General features: G+C 41.1%; 2 protein-coding genes across 3 annotated transcripts; one reads left to right on the forward strand and one right to left on the reverse strand.

Moving 5' to 3' along the window:
- The first annotated feature begins 474 nt into the window (after positions 1-474).
- On the forward strand, positions 475-6,253 carry LOC115120624 (RNA exonuclease 4-like). Its single transcript, XM_029649579.2, has 8 exons — positions 475-1,190; positions 1,321-1,727; positions 2,122-2,274; positions 4,815-5,008; positions 5,187-5,275; positions 5,373-5,447; positions 5,547-5,621; positions 5,718-6,253. The coding sequence occupies exons 1-8, from the start codon at positions 975-977 to the stop codon at positions 5,859-5,861; spliced, it is 1,353 nt and encodes a 450-aa protein (XP_029505439.1). The 5' UTR covers positions 475-974; the 3' UTR covers positions 5,862-6,253.
- LOC115120633 (calcium channel flower homolog) lies at positions 5,627-16,940 on the reverse strand. Of its 2 annotated transcripts, none has more exons than XM_029649589.2 (5): positions 16,325-16,940; positions 10,591-10,663; positions 10,315-10,440; positions 10,054-10,161; positions 5,627-9,666 (listed from the first exon to the last, which is right to left on the reverse strand). In XM_029649589.2, exons 1-5 carry the CDS (start codon positions 16,428-16,430, stop codon positions 9,579-9,581), a joined length of 501 nt encoding a protein of 166 aa, XP_029505449.1. In that variant the 5' UTR covers positions 16,431-16,940; the 3' UTR covers positions 5,627-9,578. The 2 variants fall into 2 exon arrangements, with proteins under 2 accessions (XP_029505449.1, XP_029505456.1); XM_029649596.2 differs by lacking the exon at positions 5,627-9,666 and adding an exon at positions 9,673-9,928.
- Positions 16,941-17,859: the final 919 nt, after the last annotated feature.

Raw genomic sequence — 17,859 nt, forward strand, 5'->3', positions numbered from 1 at the left:
GCCCCGAGCGATTTGACAAATGGAATTCTTGAGGTGGAGTAACAAATCAGTAATAACAATTCATAATCTTATAAATGTGCCATATATTACAATATATTGGCCATTATCAAGGTGATAAAGTTTCTGATGTATAAAAATAATGTTTGCAACTTCAAATGTAGGTCTACATTTATTGTCTTGTATGTTGTAATTTGGGTGTATTGTTCTGAAACCAGGACGAAAGTGATTAATCAATTAGACAACACTGCCCCCTTGTGTTGAAGTATTTTAGTGCAAGACCTTTCAACGCAATCCCCTCTTGTCACTGGTTGTCTGCTATGGTTCTCTTTTGTGTGCTTGTCACTTTACTGGATATTATGTATAGATTTTCAGCCAACATCATTGATTACAGTTTTTATTGGTAGAGTAGTTAATATTAAGCAACATAATTCAGGATGAACGGAAAGAACTCCTTAATCTAGGAACCAAGCGCAACCGTGGACGTGTTTCCTTTCGGACATTCACACTTGTGACAAATTTCCGAAGTACACATTTCAGCATGGCGTGGAGAAAAATGTGTAACGTTGGATCTCTAATTGTGTACAGCATAACGATTGTTGCGGCGTTGTAATTATTCATTTAGCTCTTTGTAGAGGTGAAATATTCCTGTTTAAACCATGAGTACCGATTAGTTATGTTATTGTTACTTAGCAAATGTAGCGAAAGTTCATTCGTTCATGTTTAAGCTTCTGATCACATGTTAGCAGAGCTAGTGAACTTATAGCAAGTAGCTAACTTACTGAGCTACAGAACGTTTGAAGTATATTGGGCTGTCAAAAGCTAGTCATTTAGCAAGGTTAACTTTTTTTAAATGAGATATTAAGAGTATAACGTGGAAGTTCTGGCTGTCATTACTCTCACACTGCTTCCCACCAAGAAATCAGAACCGAGTTGACAGCAAGATTTTCAAAAGCAAAGCTCACAGCCATCGAGACATGATGTGTAAAGTCAAACCAGAGAAAACGGACTCTGCTGCTTCTAAAATGCCAAAATCCAGTCAGAGCCAAACGAAAAAGAAACCTCTAAAGAAAACGTTTTATCAACACAGCAAGAAAAAAGATCCCATTTCAAAAGATCAAGGTAAAACCATGGCGTTGCTTCCCCCGAAAGATGCCCAACACTTTTCAACCAACTGGAAAACGTTACTAGAGGTAAGGACTTGGTTATGTCACAAATGGCATGTTGTGATACAGACTTTTGGATAGATGACAGACTTGAATGCATTAGTACCACTGTCATCCCTGTCAAAAATGTGGTGTTATTAGAGCTCTTTATTTGCAGGTGTTCAAATCCAACCCCCCTCCTGTGAAAAGGCAACTGTTTCAGCAGAACTCAAAGAAGGAAGTCCCTAATAAACCCACCAAAGACATTTCAAAGAAGGACGAGACTCATAAGAAACCAACTAAAGACATTCCGAAGGAGGTGGCGGTGGTGCATAAGAAGCCTGCTAAGAACTTATCAAAGACAGTGACTGATGCCAAGGCAACTAAGCCCAAGCAGGTGAACAGTGGGAAAGCATGGAAGGACAGTTCTGTTCCTAGTCAAACTCAGGTGAATGGGATAGATCCAGGACGATCGGGGACAGAACAGCCCAAAGCCAAGAAGAGGAAACAGAGCAGTGTCCAGATAGACAGCAATGCACAGTTGAAGAAGAAGAAAGTAGAATTGGAGGAAAAGAAACCCACTGAGTAAGTCTTTCAGTGTTACCAATATTGCCTTGACTTGGGCAGGAGCTTACCAGAACTAAGTACCAGCACCTCCACTGTTCTACTGCTTGAGTTTCTGCACATCTTTTATAGAATATCAGCTCAAAGGTGTTGCAGAGTTTCTGCACCTAAATATAAACAGTACAGGCACCCAAAATGAATACCGGCAAGTAAGTGTGACTATTGAGGTGTTGACTTCAAGAACTTCTCACTGTTGTAAAAAGCAAGTGTGTGGTTTGTCTGTGTTTAGTCACTTCTGTAGTCAATTGTCAAACTTGCATCCAAACCTACGGTCAGATTATCAGATATTATTTCCACAGGCACCTCAGTGTTGGTTAATGTATGTGATGGTTAATGCATATCTGTCCTCCAATAGATCGGACATGTGGTTTGATGATGTGGACCCTGACGACATTGAGGCCACAGTGGGAACAGAGGCAGCCGATATCATGAGGAAGATCCAAGGCACTCAGAAGACAGACGCCCAGACCACAGAGAGCGCGCTGGTCAAGGACAGGGCATTTGAGGGGTAAGTTAGGCAGCGATTCTCAACTGGTGGTTTTTGAATGGGTTGCAAGTGTTGAGGTTTTTTTTTTTATTATGAAAAAATACTCCAGTCTGAACTTAAACCAGGTAGAAAGTGTGTCAATTATAATGAATTTAGATTTTTACTTCATTTTAATCTCAATAATTTTTCTTCACAGTATTGCAGTGTTTTCAATATAAAGCTATTAGCAGATTTGTGCTACATGAACAGCAGTGCATATTCCACACCTATCTTAGCCTGGTAGGCAAACTGTGGGGGGGTAAAGAAACCCGGAGCACCTGCTGCTGTAGTTGTGCCAGGACCACTCTCTCACATACCTTCATCAGCTGGGAAGTGAGTGCAACAGGCTTGAAGTTGTTTAGGCCCTGCCCTTGCTGTTTTTGGGAACAGGCACAATGCAGGGGGATTTCCATTGTGTAGGTACAGTAGAGGTAGACAGTGACTGCATGAAGATAAAGTGCAGGGTGCCGCTCACCTGCACAGTACAGTCACTGAGCACCCGGGTCTGATTCTATCCGGTCCAACAGCCTTCCTGGCATTTGTCCATTTGAACTGTTTCCTCAACTGGTCCACAGTCTGAGTAATTACCCGTACTGTGGCAGTCACTATCCAAGCGCATGACAGAGAACCCATCCAAAGTCACTGATTCAACAAGTGTATCCTCCCTAAGCCAAGTTTTGATGAAAGAAGGAAAGCTCACATCGTAAAAGTCCTGTTGGCATTGAATGTTTGCGTACAGCTCATCTACCTTGTTGGGGAGTGGGTGCACGTTCCCCCCCATGATGATGAAGGCTTGCATTTTCTCTGTCTGTTCCGCACTCTCACACCAAATGTATTTATAAAGCCCTTCTTACATCAGCTGATATCTCAAAGTGCTGTAAAGAAACCCAGCCTAAAACCCCAAACAGCAAGCAATGCAGGTGTAGAAGCGCGGTGGCTAGGAAAAACTCCCTAGAAAGGCCAGAACCTAGGAAGAAACCTAGAGAGGAACCAGGCTATAAGGGTTGGCCAGTCCTCTTCTGGCTGTGCCGGGTGGAGATGATAACAGAACATGGCCAAGATGTTCAAATGTTCATAGATGACCAGCAGGGTCAAATAATAATAATCACAGTGGTTGTTGAGGGTGTAACAGGTCAGCACCTCAGGAGTAAATGTCAGTTGGCGTTTCACAGCCAATCATTCAGAGTATCTCTACCGCTCCTGCTGTCTCTAGAGAGTTGAAAACAGCAGGTCTGGGACAGATGGGACGTCCGGTGAACAGGTCAGGGTTCCATAGCCGCAGGCAGAACAGTTGAAACTGGAGCAGCAGCACGGCCAGGTGGACTGGGGACAGCAAGGAGGCATCAGGCCAGGTAGTCCTGGGGCATTATCCTAGGGTTCAGGTCCTCCTCCGAGAGGGAATTCGAGAGAGCATACTTAAATTCACACAGGACTCCGGATAAGACAGGAGAAATAGTCAGATATAACAGACTGACCCTAGCCCCCCGACACATAAACTACTGCAGCATAAATACTAGAGGCTGGGACAGGAGGGGTCAGGAGACACTGCTCCACTTTGTCTGGTTGGAGCGCATACAGCTCCTTGATTGAGTATATCATTACAGCATTAAAAATAATGATTTTTCATGATGTGAGTATTGGTTTGTGACAGACAAACTGGTTCAATTTGGGTCCCGAAGCAAAACCAGTTGAGAACCACTGAGTTAACCACATAAGAGTTTAACAGGTTGTTTTTTGGAAATCGTACTAGAATCTTACTCCTGGCAATGTCATAAGAATCCCCGCCCCATAAATGATGCCCTGTGGACATATTCATAGATTATGCAATGTAGGTCAAGTCACCTTTTTAATATGCATGAAGGGTACGCCTGATTGTCATTGTAAAGAAATGCATTTCCTTCTCCCACATTACCTTGTATGCGTCGTTTAGCTAGCTGGGAATAGAAGTTTGATGTTTCTTCACCTATTGGTGTCCTTATTTAAAAAATAAAAATAATTCCATAACTTGAAAGCCCCGTTTGCTACATTCATTTTATGATGTCAGATTTGAAAACCCATTCAGCCATTTGGGCACAGTGACTCACTACCCAAACACCTCTGGTTTCAAGTGGCCAAGAGATGTCATGTGACCTCCTACTGCTATCTAGTGCAGGGGTTCTCAAACGTTTTCACTCAGGCCCCCCTTCCAGCATTGGGAAACGTCCTCCTATTTCTATGAGCACAAGCACTGTTAATAATACAAACTGTTAACAGCCCTCTAGTTGGAGAGTTTTTTTTGCAGGTTTATAGCTTATTTCCTGCAATTCTACACATGTTGTCATGAGTAGCAGAGAAAAACGTGCAGTTCTAAAGCTCTGTCTTGCAATTGTACACTGTGTTTTTATGTGATATGAGTGACTCAAACATTACTACAAAATCAATGGGCTAAAAAACCTAGGGAATGGGGGGGTGGTCAAGCTTCAAGTCAAGTACCAGGTGTGACCAAGGCTTTTTCTTTCCCTGTTCATCATGGCACCTGTCAGCCTGACCAAGGCGGTGGCTATGGACTGTGAGATGGTGGGTGTGGGGCCAGATGGCGAGGACAGCATCGTAGCCCGGGTCTCCCTTGTCAACCAGTTTGGAAAGTGCATCTATGACAAATTCGTCAAACCCACAGAGAAGGTGACGGACTACAGGACAGCTGTCAGTGGCATCCGACCAGATGACATCAAAAACGGTAAGCAGGATGAGCTGACCTCCTTAGTGATTATTTTACCACTGTATTAATATGGTCTTATGGTAGCATTGGAAACGGCAACAAACTCACTAAAGACCAAAAGAGTCTTATTTTAGGATGAAGTTATCTGCGGGTCGTTTTCAAATGCGACTTTTGTGTCGTCTGTTATATTCTGCAGGTGAGAATGTGAAGACCGTACAGAAAGAGGTGGCTGAGATCCTCCAGGGGAGAACGCTTGTGGGACACGCCATTCACAATGACCTCAAGGTACACTACTATGATGTAACTTGCATTGTTTATCATTCTAACTAAAACCTGACCATTGTCAACATTTACATATACTTTCCATGCTAACATTTTTCAGATTTTGTTCTTGGATCACCCAAAAAAGAGAATCAGAGACACCCAGAAGTATAAACCTTTCAAGAAAATTGTGAAGGTAAAGACTGGTTTGTGGGCAGATATTTTGTATTAATATGCGTGACTGAAGGGGTTGTAATATCACTATAAGAGGAAGATAATGTTATTTTATTTTCAGAGTGGTCGGCCCTCTCTGAAACTCCTGTGTAGAGAAATACTCGGTGTCAAAGTACAACAGGGAGAACATTCATCCGTAAGTCAGCTTTTTATCAATCTTTTTTTATTTTGTAGCTCACATATACAGTAGTACAACTGTGAACCGTAGCCAATGTCTGAGAATGTGTTGCAGGTCCAAGACGCCCAGGCGACCATGAGGTTGTACACAGTGGTGAAGAAACATTGGGAGGCAGAGATCAAGGCTAGTCATAACAACCCGGAGTTGACCAAGAAGACCAAGGAACCAAGGAAGCCCAAATCGCCCAAACACAAATGAACCTGACTGACTGAACTGCATCAGTCTGTAATGGGACTGGGGACTCGCCCTTGACTAGATGGCACAGGACAGGAGGCTTGATTGAATTAACAATTGTTTCTTTTGGAAGTGAACTTGCACTTTGAGGTCTTAGTGAATTGAGGAATTTCTTGGTGACCCATAAGGATTACATAAAGTGGTTTGATCAAATTAATATGGACTTTATTCAAATCCCACTCAACCCTAATCATTCAGAAAGTTGGTCATCAGAAACAGCCTAGTGCCGCTTTAACTATGCATGGATCTTTCATTCATTGTCTGGTTCGAATGTTTTAAAATGTGGTATTTTTCTGATCTAACATCCATGTCTTGATGTTGAATATCTGCAGTTAAAATTCCAAGTGTATGGATTATGTGTTGCCTTTGTGTTTGAGTTTTTCATGAATTAAAGGTTAGATATTTAAATCACAAGTAATAAATAGGAGGAAAAATGTTTAGCCATATGGAGAGAATACCATGGGCGCGTTCGTAAATTTGCTCTGGCCATCTATAACTGATGAATTTAAGAACGTTCCACATGACCGGTGTCAGTAAATGTCGGCAAAAATGCGAATTAGTGTTGCCAGCAGCAAAGTTAGTCACCAATGCTCTGGATAACATGAAAAAAGCCTAACCAGTTCTGCTAGGGTGAGTAAAATGGTCAGAGTGAGGTGTTCTCTCATTTTTGTATGGAAGTAGCTATCAAGCTAGCTAATTTTCGCCGGATAGCTTGACTGCCGTTAAGGTCAAAACGCTCGGATCAACCCTACTCCTTGACCAGAGCAAAACACTCTCTGGCACTCCACAGTGAATTTACAAACGCACCCCCATGTAACTAGAAACCAAGTTAGTATGCTCATTTTGACCTTATAGTACATTTACATCATAAAAAAGCAACAAAGACAAACTAAATTCACTTCGATTCAACATAACTAAACAGAAGAATACACAGAAACCCCTTACAGCAAACTAGAGGTCTGGGCTGCAAAACTCATTCCTATTGCATGGGGCAAGCTGTTAGTGTTTGAGGTTCCAGAGTGATGCAGCAGTCTAAGGCACTGCATCTCAGCGCAAGAGGTGTCACTACAGTCCCTGGTTCAAATCCAGGCTTGTATCTCATCCAGCTGTCATTGTAAATACAAATTTGTTATTAACTGACTTTCCCAGTTAAGTAAAAAATATTTTAGATCATTGTTCCATAACGCTATAGTGTAACCATTAAGGACTTGTATGTGCCCAGAGATCATAAGGTAAGGATTAGTGTCCCTCTTGTATATGGGGGTGAATCTCTCTTTTAAAATATGTCTAGCAAATTGAGTTACAAAACCATGATGAACCTGCCAAAATCAACTATCATTCCGAGAACCAAGATGTCTTTTTGGGAAGGTGTCTTATTTTAAACCCATTTTACATTTACCTGAATTTTTCACATTTTCACCCCAAAATCTTATTACCGAAATGCACCCGGATTAAATTCTCAGGTCATTTTATAAAGCTTAACTTATTTGAATAAAACACAAAGTTTACATTAAACTATATTTAATACATACAGTGTCTGGACATGTGTCAAAAAACTTTCTAGTTCCTGTAAAAACTCCAGGTTTTATTAATCCATTATGCATCATCTAGAGTACCCCATTTGGCCTTCTCATTGCCAAAATGTCTGAAGAGCTCAAATTGGGAAAAAGTTATTTCATTTGAAATATTTATTTTCAGTGTTATGTTTAACTCAGGCCTTTTCATTAGGGGAGCAATGTTAAAATAAAATATTGATTTGTTTAACTTTTTGGGGTCTGTTACAGTAATGAAAATGTTGGTAAAATGCATAATATCTGATAAACTATTGAAATATATGTTGAACCTTTATTTAACTAGGCAAGTCAGTTAAGAACAAATTGTTATTTACAATGACAGCCTAGGAACAGTAGGTTAACTGCCTTGTTCAGGGGCAGAAAGACACATTTTTACCTTGTCAGCTCGGGGATTCAATCTAGCAACCTTTCGGTTACTGGCCCAACGCTCTAGTTAACTGTGAAGCTACATTGGATAGCTGCTAACACGCCTACGTTGCATATTATTTTGAACTATGAGCCTAAATAGTGTTCCATATATTCCTAAGTGATATATCGCTTGTGTGCCTGTAGTGTTTGATTCCATTTAACAAAAGCTGGTTCATTTGTACGTGTATGTGGATAGTACCTATGCATTGGTTAAAGTGACCTGCAATAGTGTTCTTGCTAGTTACCCTGTATGATGTATATAGAAAATAAAAATATGCCTAACTGAGAACCAATCATGGGTGACCATTTTACTGATTGAAATGTTTTCCAATCCAGAGATAATGTGCGAGATGCACTACTGTAAGAGGTGTGGCCAAACAAGCTAACTCAATGCATTATTTTTCACCAAAAGAGTCAATCAAAAAAACAACAGTAGCATGTTGCCGAACAACACCTGTGATCAGAGGTTGGACAGAAGATTGTATCTCCTATCTGACTAAGGAAAAAGCCTAATATTTGCTTTGTGTGCTGTGTTAAACACTATTAGTCTCTGAATCAAGACATTATCTCATCAGTCATAAACCTTTAACATTCTGCTTCCATGGGTCAGAAGGATAGATCGCACTCGGATTTGTAGAGTCGAAAACAAACATTCTGAAGTGGCATAGATCAACCGGGTTCCAGAAGAGAACAACAATAGATAGGTTCTAAAGCACTATAGCCTTTCTTTAGGGCCCAGTTCGTATGGCAGAGGTTCAGCGCTATAGCGTGATTTAAATGTTAAAGTAGTTTCCGATTGAGCCGACACGTGCATCGTTTACCGTGAATGCAGTCTCCACGAAAGTGGGAACATTACCTTTGAATTTCAATTGCACTACAGCGCTGAACTTCAGAGAGATGTATTGAATTGAGCCCTTAATCTGTTTTTCTTCTCATGATATACACACTCTGTAGTAACCTGTGACTGTTTGATTACAAGCAAATTTGTAGAATGCCCCAAAAGCTGATAAGATAGTTCATCTTATCTGTGCACTGAAAACCATTGTTAGAACTATGATGTCACAGTGAATCCTATGTCCTCTGTAAACATGCAATGTTGTCAATGTTTGTTCAAAGTGTTCAGTTGAAAACTGAATATTGGTTACTTCATATCTCAAGTAATCAATATAAAAGAGGACTCCCATCTTTGGGTACACTGGATGGATATACATTTAGGATTACTGTCCCAATGGCCGAATTTCCAATTGCCGGTGGCACAAACAGAGGAAGATGACTTGGGAAAATCCTGAACAAAAACTACAATTCCACTTTCACTATCGCCCAGGTTTCCTGAAAGGCGGATTGGCTAAAATGGTACATTCCTTTTCCTACTTGCAAAAAATGGATACCCCAGTAACCAGGACAACAAAAAAAGCACACAAAAATTAATTTAAAATAAAAAAAAACCTATTAAAACAACCGCTAAACCTTTACATGAACTAAAATGTCAAACTAAATTCACACTATAAAAGGACCAAATGACATAAAATCTATACGGACACATTAAAGATGCAGCAGTTTAGATACATAAATAAACCCAGTAACAGAGAGGGAGAGGTGGGGTAAAAGAGAAGAGATGGTGGGGGAGAGGGGTTGACATCTTTATCCCTTGATAAAGGATAGTGTTCCTCCTCTGAGACCGGAGGGATGAGCCATGTCACTATATTGACCCGTCAGTCGTCCCGGTCAGCTTCTCCTCATCCCCCAGTTTCTGGTGATTCAGCCTTGCGTAACTCACCGCATCGCCCCTGAAAGAAACAGAGTGGTGGAAGAGAGAGAAACAGGGCCGAAAGCATGACACCACAGAGGAAAGGGGAGATGTTAGATATAATGTTGAATGAGATAATTTACAGGGTTACTTTTTGCCACTCAAAGTTACAATGAGAGTATGGAATGAAGCTGTTATCTCCTGTTACAAGATGTTACATTATTTTAAATGTAATGCATCTTACTACTGATTAATAACACTTAAACATCTAAATGTTGATTAAAAATGCATGTTAATTTGAACTGAAAGGGGAGAAAGTGTGAGAAAGAGGGGCGAGAAAGAAACAAATTCAATCTCAAGTACACTATGTAGGCCTACACACATATATTCAAATCTTATCACAAAAGTATGAATAGAAAAGCCTCACTTTTTGCCCAGTGAGACGAGACCATAGAGGACTCCCGTAGCGAAGGCAATGGCATTTCCAAACAAAGTGGTGATGGAGAAGCTCAGGAATATGGGAAACAGTGCCATCCTGGAAATAAAAGAAACAGGGTTTGATTGAGTGGTTGATTACAGAAAACTTGAAGTATGTTTTTCAACTGGTTAAAAGGTCATTTAAAATTGCAGGCCTAGACAATGGACAGCTGAGTCATGTGAAGACAGCAGGTCTCAGTCCAGTTCTTACCCGCAGTAGAAGAAGGCTTTCTGCCATGGCTTGAATTTGTCAGCTCTAGCTGCCACTGCGTTTGCAAACTCAATGAACTGGCAGCAGAATGGAACTTCACACAGGAACAGCACAAAGGCATTCAAACTTGAAAAAGAAGGAGGACATTAGCACAGTAATGGATCTTATATATATATAAATAATATATACACACACACTCTCTCTCTCCAATATATGTAGGCGTGTATGCAAATCTAAAGTCTTGGCTAAGGATCATATAGTGCAAGACAAACTTACACCATCCATACTCCAGCAGCGATGTTTAAAGGGTTGACAGTGACACACATCCACACTCCTGAGATGGCACATGCTTCAGTGGGAGAGAAAATATCATATTACATGCAATGTTACAGTTCTGATAATGCAACCAGATCAAGTCCAAACAGGTATAAATATGCATGTGGACGCTTCAGGCATATAGGGTCACCATGAATACCAATTTACCAGAATAAAGGAGGCTTTGTTCCAATTTAGAAATATGACAAACAGTGCTATTACCCTGACTGGGGACGTTATTCATCCACACTTAAATCAAATATAGCCTAACTGGAAACCACAAGGGCCTACATTTCTGTTTAAACAAACATGAGTGGTTTTGATAGCAGGAGCACCAGAGGATCAGCTCTTCTCCTCTGGCAGAGAGCCATAGAATACGAGCCAAACAGGAGACAGATGAGTATTAATCTGAGGTTACAGGCCCCATGCTAAGATCCCGCTAGGTCCCTGATATACATTGCCTGGTTGGCTCTGCTGGGTGCAGCTACCAGTCCAGTGGCCACACTGTGAGCATGGGAAGGGACCCAGACAATGAAAAGACGGGACAATTACACACATGACATCCATTGTACTCTGTAGTACACACACACACACCACACACACAGCCCACCAGTGTCTCAAAGCTGAGACAGCTCATATTGTATTTTGTACCCAACTTTGATTTTGGTTAAATTATTAACTAGTGGGGCTAGAGTTGTATTGGTTTGAAACCATTAAAGCTTGAAAACACAGCAGAGGATTTCTATCAAGAGAGAAACATCACGCTAACCTCATGCTAGTAATGACAGATTGGAGATCCCATACGAGTGTGATTAAATTAAATGGCTGCCACTGGCAACAACCTCCCACAGTACCAGATGAGACCATTCGGCTAGCTAGCACACTCATGCCAAACACACACAGAGACGCCCACACATAAGCACTGCTAGTCTCAGAGACACACATATGCAGTCTACTCTGCAGTAGCTAAAGTCAGAGGAATCATATACAGTGCCTTCAGAAAGTATTCATACCACTTGACTTAGTCCATATTTTGTTGTGTTACAGCTTGAATTCAAAATGAGTTACAGAAGATTATTTTCCTTACCCATCTACACACAATACCCCACAATGACAAAGTGAAAACATGTTTTTAGACATTTTTGCACATTTATTGAAAATTAAATACAGACATATTTAATTTACATAATTATTCACACACCTGAATTAATACTTTGTAGAAGCATATTTGGCAATGATTACAGCTGTGAGTCTTCTGGGTAAGTGTCTAAGAGCTTTCCACACCTGGATTGTGCAAATTGCACATGATTGTTTTTAGGATTCTTCGACCTCTGTCAAATTGGTTGTTGATCATTGCTAGACAACCATTTTCAGGTCTTGTCATTTATTTCTGCAGTAGATTTAAGTCAAAACTGTAACGTGCCAACTCATGAACATTCAAGATATCCCTCTAGTGGTGTGGTGGCTGTGCTTTGGCAAAGTGGGTAGGGTTATATCCTGCCTGTTTGGCCCTGTCCGGGGGTATAATCGGATGAGGCCACAGTGTCTCTTGACCCTTCTGTCTCAGCCTCCAGTATTTATGCTGCAGCAGTTTATGTGTCGGGGGGCTAGGGTCAGTTTGTTATATCTGGAGTACTTCTCCTGTCTTATCCGGGTGTCCTGTGTGAATTTAAGTATGTTCTCTCTAATTCGCTCTTTCCTTCTCTCTCTCGGAGGAGGACCTGAGCCCTAGGACCATCACTCAGGACTACCTGGCATGATGACTCCTTGCTGTCCCCAGTCCACCTGGCCGTGCTGCTGCTCCAGTTTCAACTGTTCTGCCTGCGGCTATGGAACCCTGACCTGTTCACCGGACGTGCTACCTGTCCCAGACCTGCTGTTTTCAACTCTCTAGAGACAGCAGGAGCAGTAGAGATACTCTCAATGATCGGCTATGAAAAGCCAACTGACATTTACTCCTGAGGTGCTGATTTTCTGCACCCTCGACAACTACTGTGATTATTATTATTTGACCATGCTGGTAATTTATGAACATCTTGGCCATGTTCTGTTATAATCTCCACCCGGCACAGCCAGAAGAGGACTGGCCACCCCTCATAGCCTGGTTCCTCTCTAGGTTTCTTCCTAGGTTTTGGCCTTTCTAGGAAGTTTTTCCTAGCCACCGTGCTTCTACACCTGCATTGCTTGCTGTTTGGGGTTTTAGGCTGGGTTTCTGTACAGCACTTTGAGATATCAGCTGATGTAAGAAGGGCTATATAAATACATTTGATTTGATTCACTGTCTACTTGGTAAGCAACTCCAGTGTATATTTGGCCTTGTGTTTAAGGCTATTGTCCAGCTGAAAGATGAATTAAATCTCCCAGTGTCTGGTGGAAAGCAGACAGTCAGGTTTTCCTCTAGGATCTTGCCTGTGCTTAGCTCCACTCCATTTATTTTTTATCTTGAAAAACTCCGGTCCTTAATGATTAGCCGCATACCCATAACAACACCCACCATTATGCAGTATACTTGAAAATATGAAGAGTGGTACTCACTAATGTGGTGTATTGGATTTGCATCAAACATAACACTTTTTTTGTATTTAGGACTAAAAGTTGCCATTTTGTTGTTGTATTAATTCAGTGCCTTGTTGCAAACAAGATGCGTGTTTTAGAATATCTTTATTCTGTACAGGCTTTTTTCACTCTGTCAATTAGGTTAGTATTGTGAAGTAACTACACTGTTCCATCCATCCATCTTCAGTTTTGATTCTATCACAGCCATTAAACGTAACTGCTTTAAAGTCACTATTGGCCTCATGGTGAAATTCCAGTGCGGTTTATTTCCTCACTGACAACTGAGTTAGGAAGGACACCTGTATCTTTGTAGTGACTGGGTGTGTTTATACACCATCAAAAAGTAATTAAAACCCTCTCCATGCTCAAAGGGATATTCAATGTCTGATTTCTTTATTTTTACCCATCTACCAATAGGTGCCCTTCGTTGCGGGGTATTGGAAAACCTCCCTGGTCTTAGTGGTGGAATCTGTGTTTGAAATTCACTGCTCAACGGAGGGTCCTTACAGATAATTGTATGTGTGGGGTACAGAGATGAGAAACACTATTATTGCACACAGAGTGAGTCCATGCACTTATCCAGGGTAAACCATAGCAAAGGGTTCATTCTTATTGACTCAAGACATTTCAGCTTTTCATTTTTTATTAATTTGTAAAACTAATTCCACTTTGACATTATGGGTTATTGTGTGTAGGCCAGTGACACAAAATCTCAATTGAATCCATTTAAACTCAGGCTGTAACTAAATGTGTAAAAAGTCAAGGGGTGTCAGTTTGTTTCATCTGGAGTACTTCTCCTGTCCTATTCGGTGTCCTGTGTGAATCTAAGTGTGCGTTCTCTAATTCTCTCCTTCTCTCTTTCTTTCTCTCTCTCGGAGGACCTGAGCCCTAGGACCATGCCCCAGGACTACCTGACATGATGACTCCTTGCTGTCCCCAGTCCACCTGGCCATGCTGCTGCTCCAGTTTCAACTGGCCTGGGCCCTAGGACCATGTCCCAGGACTACCTGACATGATGACTCCTTGCTGTCCCCAGTCCACCTGGCCATGCTGCTGCTCCAGTTTCAACTGTTCTGCCTTACTATTATTCAACCATGCTGGTCATTTATGAACATTTGAACATCTTGGCCACGTTCTGTTATAATCTCCACCCGGCATAGCCAGAAGAGGACTGGCCACCCCACATATGCTCTCTCTAATTATCTATTTCTTTCTCTCTCTCGGAGGACCTGAGCCCTAGGACCGTGCCCCAGGACTACCTGACATGATGACTCCTTGCTGTCCCCAGTCCACCTGACTGTGCTGCTGCTCCAGTTTCAACTGTTCTGCCTTATTATTATTCGACCATGCTGGTCATTTATGAACATTTGAACATCTTGGTCATGTTCTGTTATAATCTCTACCCGGCACAGCCAGAAGAGGACTGGCCACCCCACATAGCCTGGTTCCTCTCTAGGTTTCTTCCTAGGTTTTGGCCTTTCTAGGGAGTTTTTCCTAGCCACCGTGCTTTTACACCTGCATTGTTTGCTGTTTGGGGTTTTAGGCTGGGTTTCTGTACAGCACTTTGCGATATCAGCTGATGTACGAAGGGCTATATAAATACATTTGATTTGAATACTTTCTGAAGGCACTGTAGGACATATCCTATCCTGAGCTCGGATTCAACAGCATGCTGAAGTATACAGAGCCAATTTCAAATGCAGCGGTCCCGCATGTGAATGTGATACAGCGACCACTACTCCGGAATCATAGCTACAGCGAGCAGGGAAGGGATAGGTGGGAAGGGAGGGCAGGGATGTGATTGGCCTACTGCTTGGGAACTGCAACGCAGGCAGAAACAACACCTCTGTATGTCTCGCACTGAGTACTCTACTCTAGTTAACATTATAAAATAGAAGCTATCACTGAACATAGCTTATGACTTATTGTGCCAGCCAGGCAAGTAGAAAGCCTATGGCACAAAAAGATATGTGACAGCCAGGAGAGCAGACAGACAGTGCCAACTTCCAGCCTCTTAGTTCCTGTAAGGAACAATGTGAACATGTGACTAATGGGTTATTGTTGTACAGAGAGATGCTGGGGTAGAGTGATGTGGCAGTGCTTTGTCTGGGCAGACAGAGGCACTCAGTAAGAACACTGAAGGCCTCAACTAAACACTGTAATATTTCAAAGACAGCAGATCAGCAGAGCTTCCTAAAGAGAGTATAGCCTCACACTGTCATTGCATGCCCTTCCGTCATGTGCACGTACCTTCAGTCATGAGAGAGTAAGCATGCATCGCATGTCAATTGAAGTCAGCTAGTATTTACATGGTTTTGTGCCTGTGTTATATTTTTTTTATGATTGCAACATTGCTGCAAAAATTGAGGAGGCAAGTGGAAGAAGGTAGAGAACTGTCATATATTAAATTAGCAGAATTGTCTGGAAAATATTGGATCTAAATAGATAAATACAGACCAATAAATATGGATATTTTGTCTCAAGTTTCAACCATCTGAAGGACCAACACCACAGACAACCGGTAGAGTAAGTTCAAATGTAATTGTATTCAACATTCAGGCTGTGTATACCATCAGCCTAAAGTCAGCAGGTGAAACCACTGACCTGTGTTAAGGTAGAGACAATAAGGATTAGCCACAATAGTGGAATTTGCAGTTCACCTTGAAAACAAAAAGTTCCTCATTGAAATGTATCCTAACAGACATAAATAGTGGAATAATTCAGTCTAGATAATGAAACAGATCCAAAAAATAGTGGAATAATGCCATATTTGGACTAGATAATGCTAAACAGGTTGGAATATTGATACATAACTTAAAAATAAATACAGTAATTAATAAGTAAACTCTACATAGTTGTGATCTGTGGGTTTTGCTGAGTTGGGTGATTCCACTGTGGATGTATTAGACAAAATAATTGTACAGCCTTAACTATAGAGTGTGAACCGATGAAACTGGGAACCAGCCCAGCACTCAGTGAAAGCCACAGATTACCATTCCAAAGAGTTAACACAAATATTAGCGTCACAGCTCTTTTTGTGGGACGTTGACTGTAGGAAATCGCCTCCCTATGTATTAGACATTCAAATTTGACTGTCAATCACAGTAGTTATGAAAACGCTTAGTTCGTTTTTACTTACATACTCCGCCCAGGACCCCAACGATTTTACAGAGCCATCGGTACCACCATGTCATTCCATCATCGTCGGTGACAGGTTTCGGAGCTGCCGCCTCGTCGATGTTCATTTTGACCCAGTAAATGATTCAGCGACTCGCCTCAGTTAATTTAACAATAGCCACTACCGGCTGTGGCTCACTTGGACAAGGAAAACTAGCGTTAGTTAGCCAACGTCAATGGTCTTGTTGATAGTTGAAGAAATCACAGAGATGTGTGTTTTAATGATAGCTTTGATCCGGTCTATACTCTGGCTAGCTAAATAACAAACTATGGTTATCAACGGAGCATTGTTTTGTCGTCAAGATAGCTGACAGCTAACATTAGCTATGAAGCTGGCTAACTCTGCTGTCCCTGTCGCCAAAGCAAAGTCTGGCTTCTGTCACACCGCTAACCTCCACTAACAAAGTTGGAACTTACTAAACTTTTTTTTTCTTAAATTTAGGCAGCTAGAGCTACCACTATTAAATTACACCATTCACAAATTATCGTTTTAACGACCTGCTTTGTCTTAATTTGTCTCTAATCTGTTTTTTTTTTTTTTGTCCCGTCTTCTCGGAGGATCCCCCAGGTTCCTCCGCGTTGCATTGTGGGTGTAACTAAAATAGTGTACGTCACTATTTGTTTATATGTGGGTGTGTTCCAATCCAAACAGTTCGGTAGATGGTGCAAAGCGACACAACAAAATCCTGTAATGTTTTTTTTAAATCCCTAATTAATTATGAGCATTTATGTATTTAATTATGATTTGCCTGAGACATATGAAGATCCTACTTTTGCCAAAGACTCCAGCCACCCTAGTCATAGACTGTTCTCTCTGCAACCGCACCTAATCATTCAACGGTTTTCCTTTATTTTGTACTATTTTCTACTTTGTAGAATAATATTGAAGACATCAAAATTATGAAATAACACATATGGATTCATGTAGTAACCCAAAAAGTTTTAAACAAATCAAAATATACGTTATATTTGAGATTCTTCAAAGTAGCCACCCTTTGCCTTGATGACAGCTTTGTATACTCTAGACATTCTCTCAACCAGCTTCACAAGGAATGCTTTTGCAACAGTCTTGTAAAAAATATATTTTGATTTGTTGAAAACTTTTTTTTGTGACATGATTCCATATGTGTTATTTCATAGTTTTGATGTCTTCACTATTATTCTATAACGTAGAAAATAGTAAAAAAAAATAAGAAAAATGAGTAGGTGTGTCCAAAAGTTTGATTCTCATTTGTGGGCTGTTTTCCTCAGCCTTGGTGCCCCCCAATCAGAAAATGGCATGCTGGACTTTCCCGCCATGGGTATGCTAATACATGTGCCCCCGGGCACATCGCCTCTGTACCGGTACCCCCTGTGTATACTGTAGCCTTTTTACTGTTATTTTATTGTTGCTCTTTAATTATTTATTAGTTTTCTATTTTCTTCTTTATTTTTTTAACTTCAGTTTATTTTAGTAAATACTTTACCATGTATTTTTCTTAAAATACAGTTGTGGCC

The sequence above is a fragment of the Oncorhynchus nerka genome, linkage group LG4 (assembly GCF_034236695.1).
Source record: "Oncorhynchus nerka isolate Pitt River linkage group LG4, Oner_Uvic_2.0, whole genome shotgun sequence".
NCBI classification, from domain to species: Eukaryota; Metazoa; Chordata; class Actinopteri; order Salmoniformes; family Salmonidae; genus Oncorhynchus; species Oncorhynchus nerka.

Coding starts and splice junctions, on each gene's coding strand:
- LOC115120624 (XM_029649579.2), top strand. CDS start 975: ATGATGTGTAAAGTCAAACCAGAGAAAACGGACTCTGCTGCTTCTAAA. Junction 1,728..2,121: donor GAGGAAAAGAAACCCACTGA/GTAAGTCTTTCA, acceptor GTCCTCCAATAG/ATCGGACATGTGGTTTGATG. Junction 5,622..5,717: donor AACAGGGAGAACATTCATCC/GTAAGTCAGCTT, acceptor AATGTGTTGCAG/GTCCAAGACGCCCAGGCGAC.
- LOC115120633 (XM_029649589.2), bottom strand. CDS start 16,430: ATGAACATCGACGAGGCGGCAGCTCCGAAACCTGTCACCGACGATGAT. Junction 10,441..10,590: donor GCTGCTGGAGTATGGATGGT/GTAAGTTTGTCT, acceptor TTCTTTTTCAAG/TTTGAATGCCTTTGTGCTGT. Junction 9,667..10,053: donor CTCGTCTCACTGGGCAAAAA/GTGAGGCTTTTC, acceptor TGTTTCTTTCAG/GGGCGATGCGGTGAGTTACG.